Here is a 19,272-nt window from a genome sequence, read left to right as displayed (position 1 = left end):
TATTGTAGTCATGATCACATCCATAGGGCGGCAACGACACTGAAAATACATATGAAAATCTCATAGTGGACCTACTACTATTAAAAGATATTATTGGTGCTCAATATCATACACTAATAAATTATCTAGTATTGTAAGACTCACAAATAAAATTCACTCTCTTTTATTTGTGATACTATATAATATTAGTGGTGTCCCCAAATGTTTTTTTTTTTTTTTTTTTTTTTTTTTTTTTTTTTTTTTTTTTTGTAGTCCAATAAGACCTATATACATTTATGAAAATTCAACAAGAGTACAAGTTGAAAGAGAGAAATTCCCGAATGTATATGTTATATCTGCTATCTCCACTAATTCTGAACCGTAACCCACATAGTCTTAAATGTTAATTTATAATTTTTTTCCTTTAAAAAAAAAAAAAAAACTCAACTCGTACACATAATCCACATTTATCAATAGTAAAAATATAGTACTATAGACACACAAGAACTCTTATATAAACCCCAAATTATCCCACCCAACAAACCAGCAACAATCTCAGTTGCACAACATTTTGTAATTTATTCTTTTTCTCTCTCTCTCTCTAACATGGATAGTAATATTATCACTAATAGTATTACCCTCCTACAAGAAGCCCTCAAACCGTTGCCTATGGCCATCTACCTAGTCATCCCTCTTCTCCTCCTCCTCGGCCTAATTCTCCGGTCCCGGCAGAGATTACCCCTCCCGCCGGGCCCAAAAGGCCTCCCGATCGTCGGAAACATGGCGATTATGCACCAACTGACACACCGCGGCCTCGCCGCCCTCGCCAAGCAATACGGCGGCATCTTCCACCTCAAAATGGGCTACCTCCACATGGTGGCGATCTCGTCACCCGACACCGCCCGGCAAGTCCTCCAAATCCAAGACAACATCTTCTCGAACCGCCCCGCCACCATCGCCATCAGCTACCTTACCTACGACCGGGCCGACATGGCCTTCGCCCACTACGGCCCGTTCTGGCGGCAGATGCGCAAGCTCTGCGTCATGAAACTCTTCAGCCGCAAACGGGCCGAGTCCTGGGAATCCGTCCGTGACGAGGTCGACAAGACCGTCCGCGTCGTCGCGAACAACACCGGCACTGCCGTCAACGTCGGGGAGCTTGTCTTCAAGCTCACCATGGACATAACCTACAGAGCCGCTTTTGGCGCGGCAGCCAAGGAGGGACAAGACGAATTCATAAGAATATTGCAAGAGTTCTCCAAACTCTTTGGAGCTTTCAATATCGCCGACTTTATTCCTTGGCTCACGTGGGTCGATCCTCAAGGGCTCAATACCAGGCTTGAGAAAGCTCGTAAAGCGCTTGATGGGTTTATCGATAAGATCATTGACGAACACATGCAGAAGAAGGAGAAGATGAACGGCGTTGGGAATGATGAGATTGAGACGGACATGGTTGATGATCTTCTTGCGTTTTACGCAAGTGAAGAAGCAAAGGTGAATGAGACTGAGGATCTGCAGAACGCCATCAGACTCACGAGAGATAATATCAAGGCAATAATCATGGTAAAAATCAAATTATTGATAGCTAGTTCCATTCATTTTTTTTAATTTTTTTTTGTATTATTTGTTAATAAATAATTAATATATCGTAATTAGTTTATTAGACTAATTAAGTGCATGTTTGGTTAAAAAGGAAAGGGTTAATAGTCAAATTAAGGCTGCGAGCATGTGTATGTAACCAACAGTCGTCCCCTATTTGACCGGGGGAGTTGGATAGTTGGAATATGAAAAACGTTGGAGGATAATATAATAAAAAGATGAAAATTTTGACTATGAGATACAGGATGAAATAAATACGATTTTAATAATGTAATTTGATATGAAAATTTATGCTCCACATATTAGAGAAACCTGCAAAAACATTATTTACAAATATTTAAAAATTCAAGTGATTATATTATTGAGGTGTATAACTTTCATCAATATACTATATAATCCCTTTTGTTATTATATTTTTCTCAAATATTAAGTATCAGTATCACTTTTGTTATTCACCCTTAATGTTTTCATGCGTAAATCAGACTTAATTTTTGTAGAGTAATATTCCTCTAATTCACCCAAATATTACAGGACGTGATGTTCGGCGGGACGGAGACTGTGGCATCAGCGATAGAATGGGCCCTTACGGAGCTGATGAAGAACCCAGAAGATTTGAAGAAGGTCCAACAAGAGCTAGCCGACGTGGTGGGCCTAGACCGGAGGCTCGAAGAGTCGGACTTCGAGAAGTTGACCTACCTCAAGTGCGCCCTCAAGGAGACCCTCCGGCTCCACCCACCGATCCCCCTCCTCCTCCACGAGACCGCCGAGGATGCCGCCGTAGCCGGCTACCACATCCCCAAGGGCTCACGTGTGATGATCAATTCATGGGCCATAGGAAGGGACAAGAACTCGTGGGCCGACCCGGATAGTTTTAAGCCCGCTAGGTTCCTGAAGGATGGAGTGCCCGATTTCAAAGGTAGTAACTTTGAGTTCATTCCATTCGGGTCGGGTCGCAGGTCCTGCCCCGGGATGCAACTCGGGTTATACGCGCTTGAGTTGGCGGTGAGCCACCTTCTCCATTGCTTCACGTGGGAGTTGCCCGACGGGATGAAGCCGAGCGAGCTCGACATGAACGACGTGTTTGGGCTCACCGCGCCAAGGGCGACTCGGCTTTTCGCAATCCCAACTAAACGTGTCGTTTGCAACATATGATTAAAAAAAGAAAAAAAAGAAATGAAAAGAGAAAAAGTTTGGAGCTCATTTGTGGCGAATGAAAAACGGCCGCAGGTGAAATTGATTTGCTTCAATGCATTGCATTTGGTTGATTTCTTTTTCTTTTTAATTTCGTTTGATTATATCAAAGATGTGGAAGGAAAAAAAAAAAGATTAGGTGGAGAAGAGAAAATAACTGAAAAAAGAGAGAAAAAAGAAAAAGAAAAAAAGTGAGACGAAGTTGAATTTTCCTTCTTTCGTGTATAAGATCTCTTTCATTTGTCCTATGTGTAAATTTGTATTGTAATTTTTTTTTTTTTTTGCTTAATACCCCTCGAATAAAGTTGATAAATTGATTATATACGAAAATGTTATTTGCATTAAAGATGAAAAATAAAAATAAAAGAACCCGAATCCTTGATTCTTGTTCTTATTATCTCTTTTTTCTATAACTGAAACTAAATTGGTCCGCCATTAAGGGCTTATTTTTTTGTCGTTTTTGAGTTAGGTGACTTGAATGTAGATTTTGAGTTGAGTTTGAGTTATAATTTGAGTTAAAGTTGTAACTTGAGTTTGTGTTTGGTTGTGTACATTTGAGTTATGGTTTGAGATAAGAATCTTTTTGAGTTTGTGTTTAGGCGAGTTAAAACTTGAATTTGTATTTAGATAGTATTTTAATAAAAACTCAATGCTGATGAAAAATTTTAATAGGGTATATAGGTGTGATTTTATTTATCTTTTCATTGTCAACGCATAGGGAAAAAAATCATTTCAATCAGAATTAAAACGAAAAGGTTATAGCATTTTGAAGAATAGAAAAAATAATGTTCATTAATTTTAGTTCGAGTTTCTGAACTCGAGTTAAATGAGAAACTTGAACTCGAGTTTTAGTCCCAAACTCGAGTTCAAACTTAAAAAAAACATGAACTTAAATAAAGTTGTAACTCGAGTTACTTTTTTTGAGTTTTTAACTCAAAAAAGGGCTGCCGAACAGCCTCTAAGTTTTGTGGTATTTTATTTTGTGAATCTTTTTGTTTGATTTTTCCTAAGAACTCATTATGACAATTGTTTTTTTTTTTTTTTTTTTTGAATGGACAATTGTCCATCATTTTCACCAATGGCTACATTATGAGAATTGACATATCCGCGTTATTTTATTAGTGGGCCAAAACCACATTTCTCCTCAAAGATATTCCAAACTTTTGGTCTATACAATTGTTAGGGCAATTTCACAATTTCTTAACTTTGGAAATGTTTTCCCTTTCTTTTAGCAATTTCTTGATTATTTGAAATGTAAAAACTATTAAAGTAGTGAGTTTGTTGATTAGTGTGGTGAACTAAGCACCAACTCTATTATTTATTTGGATATATTTCTTACCTTCTAGGATTTTCCTTAATCAAATTAATGGTTTTCTACGCTTATTTAGTAAATTCCGTAAGAGTCTAAAACTAAAATCATTTAGTTGGTCCCACCCACCAAATTTCTTGATACTCAAATTGATAGTGACGTCCTTTAAGCTTTAACTCGGGGGTGTTCAATTTCAATATAAACTCCGCTCATGACATATTTGACAAGCTCATTTGATCCTATCCAGTGGTTAATTGATTAATTAAATTAGCTGTGTTACATAATGATGACGATCATCGTCACATTTTTTTTTTAAATCAATCATAAATTAGCATATTAACTTGGGATTTGGCGGATTATAAGTTATAACATATCACTATCTTCAATTTAAATGTCAAGGTACATTGACGTTAAAAAGTATGAGAATGGCATATTTAATATGTTATTTATCTTTTTTGATGAATTGATATGTTTTTTTAATCTTGTGCTCTAATCCATAATGTTACACGATCAAATGCCATATCTACTTAATATATTATTATAATTTTTAAGTTTTATAACTTGTAAAGGTAAATTTTTAATTTTAAAATAATTCAAAAATAATTAATATTTGCAATAATCAAATAAAAAATCAATACAACAACCAATAACAATCAAATACTAAAATTTAATATATGTTATAAATAGTGCCAAACTTGGCAGTAAGTAAACAATATATGCCAAATTTAGTACCAAAAATAATATTGCTTTAGAGAGTTTTTTTTTTTTAAAACTTAAATTAATATGGAAAATTGATATTGACACACATGGCAATATTATTGATTAGACAAGAGTTTAAATTAGGCAATTTTTAGTATTATTGATTAGGCAATTTTTAATAATACTAATATCAATTTTTAATAATACTTTCTCAACTTGGCAGTAAGTTCCAAGGTCCTACATATGATCAATCTTCAACCATGGCATTGATTATCAGTACAATTGGAGATAACTAGCAGTTTTATAGTTGATCGGATGATAACTTTCTCAAGTGATGAAGATTGAATCGTGGTGTGAAGACTGGGAAATTTTTCTATCAAAAAAAGTCTTGCAATTGGGGTACAAGAGTCAGACAGGTGTGGCCAATTCAGTGGAATTTGTACATTTTTCTTTGTGCATTTATGTAGCTGAAAAGAAAGAGAAGCTTAGGTTTGGAGATTTTAGGTGAGTTTTGAGGAGGACATGAGGCCTTTCACGATTTGCTTCATTAATTAAGGTCTCGTTCATTTTATCGATTCGAGTATACAATTTGAATTTTGTTACAGTAAAAAGTTCTCAGAAACAGTCACATAACTTTTTTACTATAGTAAAAAGCTCTCACATAAAGTCACATCTCAACTCGAATCAGCGAACTAAACGAGCCCTAAATAATGATGGTACGAAATAATAAGAAAATACATTTGGGGGGATATAAAACATGGTTTTTGTTTTGTCATCTCACAGCCAGGATTTCATTCTTTATCTCTTGATCTTCATTTTTTGTTGCTAATTACCTCTATCTTCAATATTCAACTATTTATCAAAAGGGCATGCTTTTCTTGCAAATGGAGATTGAAATTAATAAATAGCAACTTTTTGGCAAATGGGGCAATCTCGGCAAAATGCTAATCGGTTCGTGCACTTGTATCCCTTTTCTTGTTCCCCTTGGACTGGAGTAATTTAGTGAACGTTTAGTTTATGGATTCTGAACTATTCTCATTTTACGTGTGTTTTTTGTGAGAGAAAAATACTTTAAAAAACTATAAATCATGATTTAGAATAAAAAACGAATATAGGAAACAAACATAAATAGATATTGAGCTCAAGGATATATATAAATAGTCACTGCTTCTCTCACGTATAGGACCCACTGTCTAAGTGCCTCTCCTCTCTTCACATGGCAATACAAAACTTTGATTAATGGTATGCTTTTCGAAATACACTTGTTTACGGTTTTTGTGTGTGTTCTATTTCTAAGTGTTTTAATTTTAAAAAATAAAAATAAATTTAATAAATTTTCCATGAATTATGTCATTATTTTGCAACCTGCAGTTTTTTAAACATATTAGCACGTGCGACAAATGTGAGGAGGCTAAATTTATCAATGTCTTTAGTTTTTAACTAACCCGATTAAATTAGGGTCTATTCTTCACTTTTTTCCCTCCCGCTTTCTTGCTTTTGAGCGACTACTTTAAGAAAAAAATAATATAAAAGATTTAGCACCTAAGTAATTTATTTAAAGTAAAAGACATTCATTAACCCCTTAGAAAAATTGCTGCTAAACTTAAAGGAAGTGACAACTCCACAATTCCCTGTCCAAAAAAATAGCACTGCAAAATAGAGGGAGTAAATCTAGAAAAGTGTTATAAATAAGGGAACACAATTGATACATTTTAAAATTTAAAGGGCATATTGACACAAATGACATAATTCAGGAGGACTTTATTAAATTTATCCCCAAAAAACAAAAATAAAGAGAGAGAGAACTGTAAGGCCCTCTACCCTTACTCATTAATTTCTATAATTAGCTTTTTGGTAATTCAATGGTTTTGTGTGGTATATGATTTTTATGATAACTCTAGTGAGATTTAACCTCTTTGATTCACCCGCGATACATTAAATGTGTCATTCACGTACATACTCCCGTGATAGTTAAATAATTGAAGTAAAACTCATAGAATTAAATTATGAATGGAATTTTTAACGCCGTAATTTTGATCGGAGCGTCAAAATTAGTCAGGAAGATAACTTTTGTAAAATCCTATTCCTGGGCCAATCTTGTGATTTTGCCAAAGTTCGGTGCCGAAAATATTATTTCTAAAAATAAGGTGATCGAAAATATAAATTTTAGAAATAGTTGGACCCCTTTTTGAAAGCTAATGGGTTTGAGAAAGTTTTTGATTGGGTGATTTCTAGTCACCACCCAACACCATTAATAGAAACTTAACCACACTAAAAGGAAATGGGTTATTGATTAATATCATACCCCATCTGATTTCAAAGTCTAAACACTGCTCTCTTTCATCTCTCTCACTCTATTCTCTACCATTCTCGTAACTCTCACAAACCCAAACTAGAAATCCACCTCCCACACCTCTAAACTTCAAATTTCTTCACTCTTTGTCTTCCTAATCTATAGAGGAACCTGTTAGGACTATTAGTTGGCAAATTTATTAGTAAAAGGTTGTAAATTCAAAAATAAAATCAACAAGATTGTAGACTATTATAGACTTTATTTTTGACTACTTGCACCGGATTGGGATGATGATTTTGGATGATTTTCTCAATAAAAGAAAATAAGTTTATGGAGCTGTTTTAGTTGACTTTTGGTAGCTAATTGATGTGGGTTGTATGGAAAGAATATGTGGAGAAAATGTGCACATATGGAAAAGTGATTTGCTGCATAATTGATTTGAAGAGATATCTTGGATATATTTGATTTGGAGTGTAAATTGTATTGATCTTAGTGTCAAAATAGTATATGTTGCATGTGCTCTGCAAAATAAGTGGAAATCCATATTGGTGTACTTTGGCTATATATTCGTATGTGTGTACGTGAGGGTGTGTGGCTTGGAAGAGAAAAAGTGGGCTTTTTTCTTTTATGGTTTTAAAAGCAATTCAAGGCCATATTATGAAGCATAGGTATTAGAGATATATTTTTTAGAAAAAATCTGTGAGATTGTGCTTTTGAGTGTGTGACAATATTCTGCAGAAGGAGTTGCTTTGATGTTCTTTGAGAGAAAATAGAAAAAGGTGGTTCTTCGGGAGGAGAACGTATTGCTTTCAGGAGAAAATTTTTAAAGACGAGTGGTGCTTGCTTGACAATGCCTCTAAGAAGATTCTACACAGTGGCAACAACATTAAAGAGGGAGTCTTTGAGAGTATAAGACCGATTGGTGTTTGTAATCTCTTTATCTTAGTGGATTGTTCATTGTCTGGATATAGCCCCGCAGATGTAGGTATGCACACTGAACTGTGATATCAATTCCTTATATCTTTTATCTTTCTGTTGATCTTTCTGCACTTATAATTTATTGTTGTTGAATCAAAAAAAAAATATATCTATCTGAACGTATCCGTCATCAGCGTTACAACAAGTGTTATAACACTTTTTGTGACACCGACTAAAAAATAAACCTTTCATAACCAAACCCTAAACTCTCTTAATGTTGCTGTGAAAGTGGAATCCGAGAAAGAGATTGAAACTTCTTCAATATAGAGTTGGATTTTGGTAAGGATACTCTCTCAATCACTCTCCAAAGATGTCTTCCTCTATGAGCAGCAACTAACCTGGATTTTCTTGTCTTTTGTCTTTCATATTATTCCTCAAAATCATCCACCGATGACCAGCCATATCATTGTCTTTAAAGTTTCAAGTTGAGTTTCTAGCAACCCGAACTTTTGATTAATCTTCAAGGGCGAGCCTCTGAAACCTTTTTGTGTTTCCATTACTGTAATTAAATGTGTATTCCAATAATCTTAAATTGAGTTTTGTTGATTCGAGTTTGCCGAACTTTATAAGGGATGTTGATTTAAGTGTTTGGCCAGTTTTAGATTTTTAATTTTCCGGGCTGTTTTTCATACTATTTTGTCGCAGCCATTATTGTTCCTTTAAAATAGACATCCTAAGCTTTAAGGGGGTTCAAGAAACACCTTAAAACGATTTTTGTAGAATTAGTTATGAATTTTATAAGTTGGTGTAAAATTCTGTCAATTTCCTGACGAAAATTTTAACTCAGATTTCGGGCTGATTTTGATGAGTTTGATAAATTTAAAACCTGGTATGTAATAGCTCTAAAGAAAGATCTATGAATCTACTTTCATTTGGTGGTGGTTTTGTAATTTTTTGAGTTTCTCACTATTTATTATGAATTTTCTCGTAAAAGAGGTCAAATATATCCGTTTGAAAAAATTGCTATGTTGAGACAAATTTTTGTAGTCTTCTTAAGATTGAGATTAGTGTTGAGAAAAGTGTATGTGTATGTTGTCCCACATGAAAAGTGAATTAGAATGTGAAGTGATTTGTATATATAAAATTACCCAAAACTTAATAGGTTAACCATTTGGGTTAAGTTAGGCTCCTGAAGTGTGTTGGGTTTGTTTCGCATGTGGTGTCTCCCCAACAAGTAGTATCAGAGCTGATGGTTCATATGGATCAAGCGATCACACTCAGTTATAGTTCACACGTTACCTCTCGTGGAGAGTTGGTGTTCCCGCAGGTGGAGCATTTGGTGGACTCACATAGTTTCGGCTCTCTTTCTCATGCTTGAGTTGGCTCCCATTTGGAGTTTGATGGTTGGATGTGCCGGCTACTTGAAATTTTATTTCGAGGGGAAGCTCGGTAAACACACACATGAGGGGGAGATTGTTAAGAAAAGTGCATGTGTATGTTGTTCCACATTGATATAATTTATGTAAGCGTGTTGTGCTCCTAAATCCTTATAATAGTATATGATATGTTCTCACTCAATATGTTGAGATAGTATGTTTAAGCTTTGAAGATAGTAAGGTTAAATTTGCGCTTGATTTTATTCTAATACGCATGATTTGACACTTATTGATCATCTGTTTTATTATGAGAACGAGATATGTAACTCTCGGAATAATATAGAATCTATGTGACATGTTATTTTACGTTTCATATGAGAACTTGGACTATAACATGACATCATAATTGTATATTGGCATTTTGTGATATGCTAGGTTGTAAGTTAGGGTGGGAACTATAAATCCCTTAAGGGATCATAAGATTTTATATATGATCAGAAATGCAATGTTGCGCTTTAATTCCCGTGTAGTAGGTGCGGCGACCTAAGTGGCTGTTGGACTATGATTATTAGATCATGGTGCCGAATTCCCTAAACCTTGGCCGGGTAAGAAGGATAAAGCCGTATGAATACCCGCGTTACTATTTATGTAAAAGCCGATGGATCATAACTCCGGTGAGATAGGTAAGCCACATGTGGTTAGTGGTACGCCCCTAAAGGCCGAGTTTGATTTATTAATTGTACGTGTGTGTGATTCCTTAGACCCATTGGCCTAGAGTCTAGGACACTCATATGATTGAGCATCAGCTGACATAAGGCAGTCCCATGGGCCCAATAGATAATATGTGCACGTTAAGATGTTAGATTATTGATTATGTAATGAATTATGCACCTAGGTATGACATGTTGATATGGTAATATGATATGATATTTATAAAATGAATAGTTCATGAATTGATATGCTATGAGTTACGCAAAATGTTTTAATTATAATCACGTTAAATGGGGGCATATGATTAATATGTGCTTCGTGTTATTGTTTTCATTCTCTTATTATTTTGATTGTTGTGATCGCTGAATCAGAAAATAAATTATGGATATGTCGGACTCATTAGGATAACGTAATAATTTTGTACTTTTTTATTTACTATTTGTTTTGACTTTTGTATAAGTGTGTACTTATAGGGGTACACAATTGATTAGACAAGAGTAATAATAGCTTAAATGTAAGGATATTATAAGAGGGAGGACAAAAAGAAAAAAAGAGAATATGAACATGGTTGCTTATGAGATTATGACTACTAAACGACTTATATATATATATAGTGTTTTTATGGATTAATGAGTTTGAGAAAACCTTCCTACATTATATGCATTCAATCATATTTAGAGTAGTTAGTCTACTCGCTTATTGAGCCCTCTCGCTCACTAGAATTTTCTTGTGTTGCAGGCAAGTCTATAGTTAAATAGGAGTGAGCAAGAAAACGGATCGAGGTAGTGGTACATGTGGAATACAACTAATTATGACTAATTTTTGAAGAAACAAACTTTAAACTTCTTTTATGATGTTGGGACTTTATTATTTTTAGGACCTTACTTTTAAACTTACGCAGATATTGATGGTCAACTTTATTAAATCTTTTGAGAAACGGTTATATGGCCCAATATGAACCTCATATGAATTAAAAAAAAAAATACACAAAATTATATGGTTTTGTAAACACTTTGAAGGATAAAAATTTTCCACATTTTTATGGTTAGGTAAATTAACTAACTCAAATCTTTGATTTATCGCAGCTTAAATTAGTAGCTAGGCAGCAGGTCGTGACAAGAACAATGGCGGTGATTGTGATATTTTCAGTGTCAACTTCAATCAGTGTTAATCTAATCAGTAATCACTAGGACATGTATCACATGGTCGAATAATTTGTTTGGTACGTATTGTTAATGCTGGAATTGATTTATAGTACTGTTGGTCATTTATGCATGAATGCTCTTATCTGATGAAATAACTTGCTCTGACAAGGGAGAGTGAATACAATATCAAACTAAATACAATAAATACACTTCGCTTAACCACTCTTTGGTATGTTGTTAAAGCTCATTTCCTTCCCCTTCTTTTATCTGAGTACACGTCCGAATAGGCAAATACAATATCAAAGCAAAGCCCTTTTCCTAATTCAATATGTTCATCCTTATACACATTCACCAATCAATACAATATTATATGTACATATATATATATATATAGACACATACACACATAGGTGAGCTAGTACTTACTGTTTCGCCGGAAAACGAATTCTTTAGTTCAACTTTGGACAATGTTCAGCGGCCAGGATCTTCACCCACCTAAGACAATGAAAGCATAAAAATACATGCAAGTTTTTAGTTTGGTCTTCAACTTGAATCAGTTGCCTCGTATTGCCAGACCTTATGTTTACTTTCGCAAATACACCGCAAACTTTTTATCATTTGTAAGTTGGACTTGAAATTTTCAATTTTGGTATTTAAAACCATAAAATTGACAATCTTGAGTTTGCATTCCAAGTAATAACAGAAGCCCAAGTGCCAAGAATAATTACGAGTCTAACTTACATACCAATCAACAAAAGTGCATTTTAATGTCGTTGTCGATTTAGGACCGTCAAAACTCAAATCTAGTATTCTAACATCAAAATTAAAAGTACAGAATCTAACTTGTTAACCAACCAAAAATATGGTCATTTGTGCAAATTACCCATTTTATATAAATCCCCAACTTTGCTTCCACGGAATACTATGGAAGGCTGTGTCAATTAATATCCGGCCAAAAAATAAGATACAGTCACTAGTCGTTTTTCTCTACATGGTCACAGAATATCCTCAAATATTCCCTTTTATAATAGCGTTCATTCTACTTTTCTGGAGCACTGATTCTGTGACTTCTCCATGATATAAACATGGCATTTTATTCACACATTGTACCTGTAAGATGTCCGAATCAGCCGAAACTTCACCCGGGAAAATGGTACAACTTCATTAAACAACTATATAAGCTTCCAAACAAGACAAGAAAAGTAGTAATAGAACAAGAAAAAAAAAAACTCTACTCTATGCGCTTAGAACCCCGGAAAACAGGATAATATGCGTCCAGTTCGAGAAGCTCTATGATACGTTGTGTGGTCCACAAATAGGAAGAGTGGCCTTCAATGAGATCCGTAACATCAACCTACATAAGAGAGAATATTATTTTGCTGGAAAATGGCAATCTTTTATATAGCATATTAGCAAACTCCAGAGAATTATGTTACCATAAAACAACAGGAACCTTACATTTTCGATTCCCGGGACGTCTATTGGTTGAATTCCAGCTAATCCTTGAGTAAGCAAACTGTTCCATTAATTGTAATTGAATCAATTACAGTAGGAAATCAGTTATTAGTAAGTCCTCCAAAATCATAGGACCAGATAAATAAACCCCAATTGACAGGACCCTAGAACTAAAGACAGAGAAATATCAGTCATAGTCCAATCAGGACCTGGCCATTTTGATTCAGTGCTTATTAACCGTAAATAAATAAGTTCATAAACGAGTCTGTGATTCACAAAGAATCATCTATGTTGTGAGTACCTAGCTCGAAAAGCAACTCCAAGCGTCCAATCATTTGTAGAATAGGCATTCACGAATCTTCCAGCCACCATCTACAAACAACGGGAGTTTATTGAAGAGTATTAAGAGATGAAGGAATCATGTAAAGATAATTTTGCATTGGAAAGCAATTACAAAAAGCACAGTTCAGGATGGAAAAAAATAATAATAATAATAAAGGAAAATAAAGGAAAATAAAACACCTTTCTAGCAGCCCCCCATTTCTCATCCTTAATTGAAATGGGTGCTCCGAGAAGAACAACTCTTTCTACGAGTTCAGCTGCCAAAATGCATTAAATTGGGGTTATTCCAGCAGTCAATGACACTTCGAAGAGTGAAAAGTAATAGAGTACCATTATTTTCCGTTTCAGCCAAAAACTGAAGACATTTGAAAATAACTCTTGCTCCAAGCGAGTAACCTACAAGTGTCACAGGCCTGGAAGATTCATGGAAAGCCGAAAATAGATATTAAACAGACTGGATCTTACAATATTATAGCATTTTCAATCAAGTTGTGACTTGCAAACCTGTTCCCGTGAAATCCCTTTAATAATACTTCAGCAAGCAACCTTCCTGCTTTGTCCGATCTGGAAAATGTCAAAAAGTTTAGAGATAAAATAAGCAAATAGAACCTTGTAAGTTGTAACGCCTAATTCTAACTATTCAGTAAACCCTTCATCCAATAATACATAAAAGTCATGGAAAAAAGAAAATGTTAACCTGTCAACAGCGATAGTCCACTTGCTATCTATGAAATCAGTAGCTGCAAGTAATGTCACTGGCCAAGCAAGCGCTGCTAAAAGAGTGCTCAACACAGTCAGCATTGCACCTTGCTTCATTAATTCCATTGCAATTCCTACAAAAAATAGCAGCTATGTTATCATCATGCTGCATGCTACGCGACAATAACAGCCATGAAGTCCAAATCATTTACTTGATGTGAGCCAATCCTGAATTGCCGTGCTCACTGCAATTAGATTCTTAGACTCCCACTGCAGCGCATACCTAAAGAATTTACAACCATGAGAAAGATGTAACTTTCAACTTCTTTTCTGACTCTACAGACCATGTTTCGTAAATGAGACCTATTAACATGAGAAGTCAAACATACAAAAGAAACACACAAGATAGAAACAACAAAGGTGGGAAATTATTATTATTATTTTTTATCCATGCTTGAACTATGTGATACTTTCCTCGCAAAAGATCCGTTGCAAATTCACTAACTACGAGCAAGCCCTCGTACAAATAGATAATGGGATAGGCCAAATAAAGCAAACTTATTTTGGTAGCATGCACAATGATCGAAAAGATAACAGTAAGAGATCCCCATGTAGCTGGCCAAAAATGAAACAAGTATTCCGTCCAAATAATTCACACTTGCAGAAAGTCACAAATGAATGAAGGAACGAAGAATTAAAATAAAATAAAATAAAATAAAAGTAAAAAAAGTAAAATTAGAAAGGAAGGTAACATTATAGACGAGACAAAGTAACATTAATCAAAAAGACAGAAACTACTTGAAGAAAAAGAACTGACAGAAATTGAATACAAACTGAACAAGTAGCCTAGAGTCTACTGAACCCAATTGTTTCTTGAACATCCCTATTTTTAAAATCCCCACCCCCTTCTCCTTCTTATTTCCAGGAAAAACTACATAAAATGTGTGTAGACTCGTGTATGATGGTACAGTGAAGATTCATATATCGAGGATAAAAAGTTAAACCTTTCCAAGTTGTCATCCTGTCCTTCCCAAGGTCTTACAAAATCTTCCTTATCAAAAACAAATCCCGAGACCATGATTTCAACTGCTAGCCTCTGATGGAGAAGAAAATAAGAGTATGAATCAATAAAACTTTATCCAGTAAGAATTTTCGTTTTTCCTCATTTGAAAAGTGACCACCACTAGATGTGATGGAAAATTGAACACATAAATATGCGTACTCATAGTGCCTGTAGATTAAAAATGTCCAAATGGAAGATCAAACTGTCCTTGGAAAAAAAGGGCAGAAAAACTCACCCCCTGGTTATGATTTTCTCCTAGAGGTCTGAATTCAAATTCGTCAACATTCCCAGTTCTCCTAGCCATTTTGCTCCCTGTAAGTCCAGCTCCAGCAGCTAGGTTGAACAAAAATCATCCAAACAAAGCCAATTAGTCTACATAAACTTTGTTTCTCAACAAACTAATAACTCTTCATGTTAACCAGATCAAATGAAAAAAATAACAATTCCTGACTACCATATTGAGCATTTTCACTTATGATGCAGTACTGGAAGCATAGTAAATTCACCCTCAGAATTCCATTGAAAACGAAGCATGCTTGCTTTAGCATAGTTATGAGTTGAAAAGCATATATAGATTTCTAAATATAAGCAACTCTTACATTAGACACAAAACTCTACTGAGTCTCAAAAGGACGCAAATTCTGTTCTAAGCAAGTCCAAAACGTTAGAGAAAAATACATCAACAAACTAAGCGACATTTAGGCATATACTGTGCTATTTATAAGTAAAAGATATCCATATAAATGTAACCAACTATTCACCTCCGAAAGATGCAGCAACCGCAACAGATCCCGCAACAGTTCCTGCAGCACCAGCAGCTGCAGCAAATCCACTTGCCCCAATTACCGGTATGAGAGTACCCAATGTTGGAGCTAAAGCACCAAGTCCTGCAGCAATTGCTGGGGCAGCTAATCCTGTCAAACAAAAATGAGCTGAATAGAGTCAAAACCATTGAAGGCATGAGAAAAAAATTTCCAACCGAGAATTTTAAAGTTCTCCAAGATTATAGATTAATATGTAGCTGCCTACATACCACCAGTAATTGCCATCAATGTTCCCCCAGTTAATGCAGCTGCACCAATAATACCACCACGCTTCCACTTGGCCCATTTACTATCTGACGATTGGGGTTGTTCTTCGTTTAACTCTTCCGTTTTGGCCAAAGCCATAGCAGAGCAAGCAACCATTGTTTCGATAGCTTCCTGCTCAGATAAAATGTCCCTTAGCAGAAACTTCTAAAATATGAAGTTCAACTGATAAAGAACAATACATGATTTATGCAGTACGTGAAATAATCTTTTGAGTCCTCAATAACTTATGATTAAGCAAAAGAAAAAATAAAATGTTCAACATCACAACTCATACACCCTCTTCATTACGTAAATACTAATGGTAACAACAATAGGTTAAGCGAACAACTCTGCACCAAAAAATTCCTCATACAAACCACTTTAATCCACTTGACATCAAGCCAAGTTGCTAGCAATCGTAGAGCAACACGATGTCGAGCATCATATCCCTTTCGTTTACGGGTACACTTTTTGTTGTCTGCATGTGTGTCCGCTAAACAAGCTGAGAGAAGCACGTAGAGAGCCGTCACTTTCCTCTGATAACTGAGCATCATTACCTCTTCTATGGGGTTCTCATCGACGTTACTGCTGGACCCATCAACCGCATCTTCAATGGGTAAACTATCTCCATCGGTCTTAGGCGGAACTTGCGTTTTTACACCAGCTGCTTCCATGTTCGATTGCACCTCAGCGGTTGAACATTTCTCCCGACACTCACTTTCATATTCACGATGTTTTTCCTTCTTAGACTCGGAAGATTCAGAACTCTTTTCCATGCTACGCCACATGGCATCAACAGCTCTTGACAGAGCAAGTTCTTGATCAGAATTTTGAGAAGTAGTCCCATCATTTTCCTCCGCTAGCAACCTTAAAAACTTTAAAAACACAAAGAACATGTGAAAAAGAAATGTAGATGCCAGATGAACTAAAAAATCTTACAAACAAATAACTAAACCGAAAAATGCAAACATACTGCTCCAACATGATGCTTAGCTGGAGAAGATCCAGCGGTTTCCTCAAGTCCGGACCATGCCACTGATTCAATCTCCAAAAACCTGTTTGTAACAATCAATATCAATTCCAATTCAATCCAATCATCATCAATTATGAAGACCTTTTGTTCTTAATCAATGAGAACTGAAAAGATTCAAATCATTTGAGGATTTTCTCTCATCAAATTTATTCTAAATCGACAATCAAACAGAAAATCACAGTGTAATCACTGTAAACTTCTCAATTATTGTATGAATTTCTCTCAACGACCAAACAGAAAATTACAGCATAACAATCGCATCATGCATTTTCTATATCTTCAACAATCAGAACTCAAAACGGTTTCAAATTTACGAATTCCTCTCTCCATACTTCTCCGACTAACGATCAAAACCGAAATCGCCGATTACAATAAAATAAAAACACGAACAATCAAATTCGAAATTTAGAGAGAGAGAGACCGGAATACAGGGCGGACGAGGCCGGAGAGCTCGTGGACCCAGAGGTCAGGGTGGTTGGCAACGGAGTCGGTGCTGCCGCAACTGCTGGGGCGGTCGTCGGCGGATTCATCGTCTGAGCCCAAAGGGCGGGTCTGGTTGACCTGCGCCTGGTGAAGAGCGAGGGCGAAGAGAGCTCCGGCGGCGTACCTCTGCGTCGGCGTTAAACACGACGTCGTCGCCATTGCATTGGAATTTGGATTGTATTGGATTGGATTGTACGAACGAACAAACAAGAACGTTGAAATAAAACACGCTTTTTTATCAAAATCAAAATCAACTCCGATGTTCAATTCGCCGCTCGAAATTCATTTGTTTTGTTCTTTGCTTTTTTGTTTTTTCGTTTTTGAAGTCGGAATAAAAAGGTGATTACCGGAAAATGAAGATGTTGGACTTCGACAACGTTTAAAGCAAGAAAATCTCCGAACGGCACCGCTCGATTTACCTTTTTTTTTCTTTTTTATAAATGAGAATTTGTCAATCTAAATAAGAATAGCTGATAAAAAAAACTATAGCATAAGAAAAATAATGGTTTTAAAAAAATGTAACATGCGATAATAAATGATAGTGGTCTATTCGTTTTTGCAAACTCAATCTAGCAGTCAAAAGAATTATCAAGCAAACAGCTGTATAAAAACAAAAATTTTAGCTAAAAAGCTTATTAATATAAATGTTTCAAAATAATATAAAAAACAAGATGGTGTATAGTTTTCCATAAATCAAATTGAGATTTAAGTTAGAGTGGGATATGAAAAGGTTAAATTAGATATTATGAAAGTAATATGTATAAAAGTAAATAATTTTTCAAATCTTTATTAAATTAGTATTAATTAGTGGGTGCATTTATACATTTTTGGGGTAAAATATAACACATATAGTAATTCATTACGGATAAATAAGCAAAATTTAGCACTCATTTCTTTTAACAAGGAACCAATATCAAGAGGATGCAAGGATTAGTGTTTCTTTTCTCATTTCTTAAATTGTGTGGAGCTCACTAAATGTCCATTACTAATTTTATAAATAAACAAATTATTTTATGACAAAAGAAAATCATTACTCACTTTTCATTTCCTTTTAATGCGAAGTAAACACGCCTTAATTATAAACCTCATGAAATCTAGTGACTCTTAACTTCTTTTTAATGATAAATGTTATATATATATATATATATATATATATGAGTTTATGTTTCTATTTAAATATTTTGTTAATAGGTTGCAGCTTATAAGACAAGATACTTGAAATTGATGCCTTATTAATCGTGTTAGGATTTATAAAACAAATTACGTAAAAATAAAAAATAAAAAATAAAAAAAACCATGTGAATATGAATCTCCTATGATGAAAGATAATTAATTCCCAAAGATTCAGTTTGGAACGAAATTCCTGACAATCATATTGACTTGATGACATATTCTCATAAGGCGAATTGTAGGTGCCTGCTTTGCTTCTTATTGCAGCCTTAATCATATGGCATCGTTTCCTTTTCTTTCTTTCTTTTTTCCCCCTTTCGCAAATGCACCTCAAATGAAATTTTTAGTTTCAACAATTAGAACCATTAGTTTAATCATGGCCATTGCTTCGTATTCCAAGTAATGGACGGCAATTAGAATCTCAAATACTTCTGTTTGTTTGGTTAGGGGAATGGAAAGTAATCAAGGTTCATTTTTATGTTTGGTTGGTTTTAGAAAAAAAGAATGGCCATTCAAAATAGAATGATTTTTTCATCAAATGGGTGAATCATCATTCATTCTTTATATGAGATAAATGCTCATTCCAAGCTCTTTCAATTTTTTTTTCCATCATTACCCTTGAATATTATAATTATTATAATAATATTTATAATATAATTAATATTATATTATAATAATTTATAATATAATATAATTATATTTTATAACATATAATATAATATATTATAATTATATAC

At 34.7% G+C, this 19,272-nt stretch overlaps 2 protein-coding genes across 4 annotated transcripts; one reads left to right on the top strand and one right to left on the bottom strand.

The window, feature by feature from the left end:
- Positions 1–524: 524 nt before the first annotated feature.
- LOC21409371 (cytochrome P450 84A1) lies at positions 525–3,099 on the top strand. Its single transcript, XM_010115092.2, has 2 exons — positions 525–1,542; positions 2,110–3,099. Exons 1-2 carry the CDS (start codon positions 586–588, stop codon positions 2,728–2,730), a joined length of 1,578 nt encoding a protein of 525 aa, XP_010113394.2. The 5' UTR covers positions 525–585; the 3' UTR covers positions 2,731–3,099.
- Positions 3,100–12,089: 8,990 nt separating this feature from the next.
- Positions 12,090–17,810, bottom strand: LOC21409370 (transmembrane and coiled-coil domain-containing protein 4). 3 transcript variants are annotated; one of them, XM_010115091.2, is made up of 16 exons: positions 17,304–17,810; positions 16,823–16,904; positions 16,227–16,724; positions 15,813–15,981; positions 15,541–15,693; positions 15,015–15,112; positions 14,721–14,812; positions 13,929–13,999; positions 13,715–13,850; positions 13,522–13,581; positions 13,348–13,430; positions 13,198–13,274; positions 12,977–13,047; positions 12,679–12,736; positions 12,456–12,574; positions 12,090–12,330 (listed from the first exon to the last, which is right to left on the bottom strand). In XM_010115091.2, the coding sequence occupies exons 1-16, from the start codon at positions 17,522–17,524 to the stop codon at positions 12,318–12,320; spliced, it is 2,001 nt and encodes a 666-aa protein (XP_010113393.2). In that variant the 5' UTR covers positions 17,525–17,810; the 3' UTR covers positions 12,090–12,317. The 3 variants fall into 3 exon arrangements, with proteins under 3 accessions (XP_010113393.2, XP_024032801.1, XP_024032802.1); XM_024177033.1 differs by having other exon boundaries at positions 16,407–16,724; XM_024177034.1 differs by lacking the exons at positions 12,090–12,330; positions 12,456–12,574; positions 12,679–12,736; positions 12,977–13,047 and having other exon boundaries at positions 13,348–13,413.
- Between the last annotated feature and the right edge of the window lie 1,462 nt (positions 17,811–19,272).

Source organism: Morus notabilis, unplaced genomic scaffold (genome assembly GCF_000414095.1).
Source record: "Morus notabilis unplaced genomic scaffold, ASM41409v2 Scaffold384, whole genome shotgun sequence".
Classification (NCBI taxonomy): Eukaryota; Viridiplantae; Streptophyta; class Magnoliopsida; order Rosales; family Moraceae; genus Morus; species Morus notabilis.
This window is presented reverse-complemented; position numbering and strand designations above follow the sequence as displayed.

Excerpts from the sequence above, each read along its gene's own strand:
- LOC21409371 (XM_010115092.2), top strand. The coding sequence starts at position 586 with ATGGATAGTAATATTATCACTAATAGTATTACCCTCCTACAAGAAGCC. Across the intron at positions 1,543-2,109 it reads ATATCAAGGCAATAATCATG|GACGTGATGTTCGGCGGGAC; the intron begins GTAAAAATCAAA and ends CAAATATTACAG.
- LOC21409370 (XM_010115091.2), bottom strand. The coding sequence starts at position 17,524 with ATGGCGACGACGTCGTGTTTAACGCCGACGCAGAGGTACGCCGCCGGA. Across the intron at positions 16,725-16,822 it reads CTAAGCATCATGTTGGAGCA|TTTTTAAGGTTGCTAGCGGA; the intron begins GTATGTTTGCAT and ends GTGTTTTTAAAG. Across the intron at positions 13,431-13,521 it reads AAGGGATTTCACGGGAACAG|GCCTGTGACACTTGTAGGTT; the intron begins GTTTGCAAGTCA and ends TGAATCTTCCAG.